The sequence below is a fragment of the Rhinichthys klamathensis genome, unplaced genomic scaffold (genome assembly GCF_029890125.1).
Source record: "Rhinichthys klamathensis goyatoka isolate OS25496 unplaced genomic scaffold, OSU_Roscu_1.1 h1tg000475l_1, whole genome shotgun sequence".
Classification (NCBI taxonomy): Eukaryota; Metazoa; Chordata; class Actinopteri; order Cypriniformes; family Leuciscidae; genus Rhinichthys; species Rhinichthys klamathensis.
This window is the reverse complement of record NW_026606963.1, coordinates 435666-440000: the sequence shown is the minus strand read 5'-3', so window position 1 is coordinate 440000 and position 4335 is coordinate 435666. Positions and strand designations below refer to the sequence as shown.

Below are 4335 nucleotides of genomic sequence, written 5' to 3'. Positions count from 1 at the left end.
CTTCAGAAATCATTCTAATATGATGATTTGCTGCACAAAAAACATTTCTGATTATTATCAGTGTTTTCATATTTTTGTGAAAACCATGAATTTCAAAAGTTTGGTTTAAGTTTTTTCTTTGGTTTTAGTTTTCAAAAAGGCAAGGATGTATTAAATTGATCAAAAGTGACAGTAAAGACAATTATAATCTTACAAAAGATTTTGATTTTAAATAAATGTTGTGCATTGAACTTTCTATTCATCAAAGAATCCTGAAAAATCCATCATTCATCATTCATGCATCAGAAAATATATATTTTTTAAAAGCAAAAACTGTTACCAGCATTAGATAAAAATAAGAACCACTATTAAGAATTGAGCACCTGATAATAAATAAGCATCAAATCATCATATTAGAGTGATTTCTGAAGGATCATGTGACACTGAAGACTGGAGTAATGATGCTGAAAATACAGCTTTGATCACAGGAATATTACAGCTTACAATATTCACATAGAAAACAGCTATAATAATAACATTTAACTTTTACAGTATTTTTGATCAAATAAATGCAGCATTGGTGAGCAGAAGAGACTATTAAAAATCTCAATTATTCCAAAGTGTTGACCAGTATATCCTTGAAAGAGTTTTAAATCCAGAATAATGTCCCTGCTGATATGGAAGCAGGTGCCAGTGATGTGTGTGTTGTGATGTGTGTGTGTGTTGTGAGTGGGCGTGTCCCTCAGCTTCAGGCGACTGCCACCGGACTCTCTGAGGCTCGAAACACACCAGGTTTGATCCCTTAATCCTCTCTGGATCAAGTGTGCCTGGAATCTCCTTCGACCCTGGAATCTCCTTCGACCTCACACTTACAACACTTAGAGAAACAAACAGAAGACTCAACTCACCCACTTTAAACTGAGACGCCTGGTCCGTGATTTCCTGATGGTCTTGCAACAGCATCATGTGCAGAATACCGAATGAGTTCTGTATGCCGAAAATCGACCCGTTGCACCATGTAGCAGCAAACACCACGACCCAGCCGAACCCTCCCTCCGGGGGAACGAACCCCGGGCCCGGGTGTGTGGCGGGCGGCGTCGCTGGACGCTTGTCGGTGCCGGTCTTACGCTCCGGTTCCTCGTCCTCCTGCGGGTCTGTGAGCTCCATTACAGGGGGAGAGAGATGTTCCGTGTGTCCAGCCTGAGGTTCCTCCGAACCGGGTGTCCCACTGGCTGCTCCCGCGGGGGTTTCATTGTTTTCTGGGTGCATCCTATACGAAAATGTTTCCTGGATAACTCTTTTATCATAAGCTTCAGAACGGGTGAATAAAAAAAGAACAGAAATAAATCCACTCAGGAGTTATCAGAGATCTAAAAACTAAGTGAAGCCGCAGTCAATCTCGTGTCACTTTGCATGGATGATCACTTATAATCCGATCGATAATGCCCAAATCCTGTTACGAGAGATCACTCGTAAAAAAAAGGGCAGCACTGCTTCCACCAAACCTCTGAAGAACAAACAGAGCGCGCGCTTTAAACTGAGTCTCTCGGTTCACATCCCTTTTATCGTGCACCGACTCCTCCTCTAGCATTTGTTGAATATTCACACCGGATCCCGGTGGGCTGCTCTGCACACTTTCACACTGTTACAGTGTAACACACAATTAAACGCTCTAAAAGCAACGAAGCTCATTCGGCGAGAGCCATAACGTGACTAACCTATTCATTCAGCGTTCTAAACATAACCTCATTCCGCAAATGTTACAATTTAACAGTTGAACGTTTTAAACAATGCTCCGTCTGCGAGTGTCACAATGTATCAATTAAACGTTCTAAAAACAACAGTGCGCATTCAGCGAATGTTACAATGAAACAATTGCGCGTTCCAAAGAACAACGTGTAGCAGTTCCATTGAGCAGATCCCGCTGGAGGAACGGATTTAAAATTCCACCGGCGCAGGATTACGCATAGACAGTAAAAGAAATGGACAGAGCGATCTCATTGGAACTCAGTTGAGACAGTTGAAGCCCACTTTTAGCGATTTTTGAGAACTTCCGTTCCTGACGCGCAGACTCAGACCGACTCAAACTAAGCTTGATGACGTGAGCAACCTGTCTGACAGACGTTAATCTTCTAGTAGCTGTGCGTGGAAACTGCCAACGTTAATCTTGCAGAGACGGGGAACTTGAGCAAAGAGTTCTTTGGCGTGAGTGAGCAGGAGTAAGAATTCCGTTGCTTTTATGGACTCATTATCTATGGGCTTCTCCCTTGACGGGACGTCCCCCCGATTGCCTGCGAGCTTCTCCTCCTGTCTGTACGGTAATTTCTGTACAGCGCGACAGAGAGTCGAGTGGTTATGACGCAATCGTTAGCCTATTTTTACTAAATCTGTTTCTACGGGGCCATAGTGTAACATAGAAGGTAATGGAGCCCTTTATACATTCTCGTGTTTCTTTAGAAATAAATAATGGACAAATGGAGTCTTTAAACGCCTCAGATGTAAAGTTATTCGCTGTCAAAGTGACGCAAAAATGAATGGGAGTCAATGGAAATGCTAACGCAAGTGAAGTTCTGCTACAACATGGCGGCACCCGGCCGGCTTCAACTTCCGGTCGATGGATTACCCCCTTGGGATTACGGAAAGAACCGGAACCGGAGACCACCCCTCCTCCGTGACTTCAGCCCGTCCCGCAATTGGCCTGAAACAAGGAAGCGCGCGGGGAACTGTATAGATGACGCGTGAACAGCAGATGGACAGTTTTATATGTTCCTCCTGGCACATTTACAGCCGTATCGTTCACTGTAACGGATGAAACTGAACGATCCGGTGAGCACGGCGTCTGATGTCACGGCCGGTGCAGCGGCAAGTGCACAATCCATCAACGCGAGTCATAAATCAGACGGTTCCATATCATAAACAGGTCAAGGGCATCGCGTTGAACGCTCTCCAGGGCCGCGGATGAGAGTTTTGTCGCTGTGGAATCGGTGCATAATATAGAGGCGTGTTTGGGAAGCCATGGCGGGTTATTATGGTATGGAGGGGGAGGATCCGTGACGCGCTTCCCTGTACAGTAATGCTTCTAATGTGACCAGAGGGACACACACACACACACACAAAACCTTCTATACATATGCGCACTTCCACATGCAAACAATATCCAGCTTTACAGTACATTGTTTAAGCTTTTTTTAATCTAAAAGCCCACTTTTTTATTTAGTATCTGTGCTTTTGCAGTCATCAAACCCACACATTTTGCATTGCACTATATGAATATGAATGACTTTTGGAAGTACAACAGATGTGCACTTAATAGGCTTTATGATAATTTCTTCGCTTGTATTTTCACATAGGCTACTGAAATGTATGCTTGCCCTGGCTCCAGCTGTTTGTTTTAGTTGATTAGCCATGTATAAATCATATTAAATCACTGGTGTGTGTGTGTGTGTGTGTGTGTGTGTGTGTGTGTGTGTGTGTGTGTGTGTGTGTGTGTGTTTGTGTGTGTCAGCTCTCACCGCTGTTGACCACTAGAGAGCAGCACAGATTAATATATGAGCCCTGATGAAACACATGAACAGGTCACGACCTTTCCAAACAACCTGAGTGAAGAGGAAGCGATGATTTGAGATGTTTTCCTGGCTGAAAGATGACAGAACACAGTCGCTGCTCTTAAACGCTTTGTCCAGTAGAGGCCGCGATCCACCAATAAATACTATTGATTGAATTGATTGTTTTGGTGCAAAATGTAAACCATAATACAGTTTTTCTCCATTGGTTTGGCTCATTTCTTGAAACAGAAATTACATTCTCAAAACAACATGGACAAACCTCCAAACCACTTGGCAATTGTTCACAACAGAATTGAATTTCTCATTCATTTCATCAAATTGCAAATGTCTAAGTACATGTCTCAATGTCTCAGTACATCTTTGCAAACGATTAAGTACAGGTAGCTGACATTTAGCACAATTTCCAAGTGAATAGATCTTGTTGATCTAAACTGATTGTTGATTCTCAGTCTAATGGTTGTTCGCTCCAAAACTTGTCATCACATGCACAATAGTCAGTTCAATTGTCAAAATTAGTCAAGAACATAATACCATGAATACCATATATGAATCCCTTGGAACAATTTGATAAATTTATTACAGCAATTGACAGTCAGGTGAAACTAACTTGACTAACAAAGGAGTTTCACACATCTCAGATGACCAATCAAACAGTATGTTTAGTTACCTGACAGGTGCTGTCCATGACTGTGAATGCTGCCAAACATGTATGTAAAGAGCTTGACCATGCAGGACCAGTACAGTTTATGAACATGGAGGCACCTGGTCAAGTAAATGAACAAGGGCAACT

General features: G+C 42.7%; 1 protein-coding gene across 1 annotated transcript in view; it reads right to left on the bottom strand.

Annotated features, from left to right (window-relative positions):
* Window positions 1-1335, bottom strand: part of slc16a2 (solute carrier family 16 member 2) — a 44635-nt gene extending 43300 nt beyond the window's left edge. The window contains exon 1 of the mRNA XM_056237018.1: window positions 888-1335. Within this exon, the coding sequence (XP_056092993.1) occupies window positions 888-1248 (361 nt within the window). The 5' untranslated portion in view covers window positions 1249-1335. The remainder of the gene's footprint in view (window positions 1-887) is intronic.
* Between the last annotated feature and the right edge of the window lie 3000 nt (window positions 1336-4335).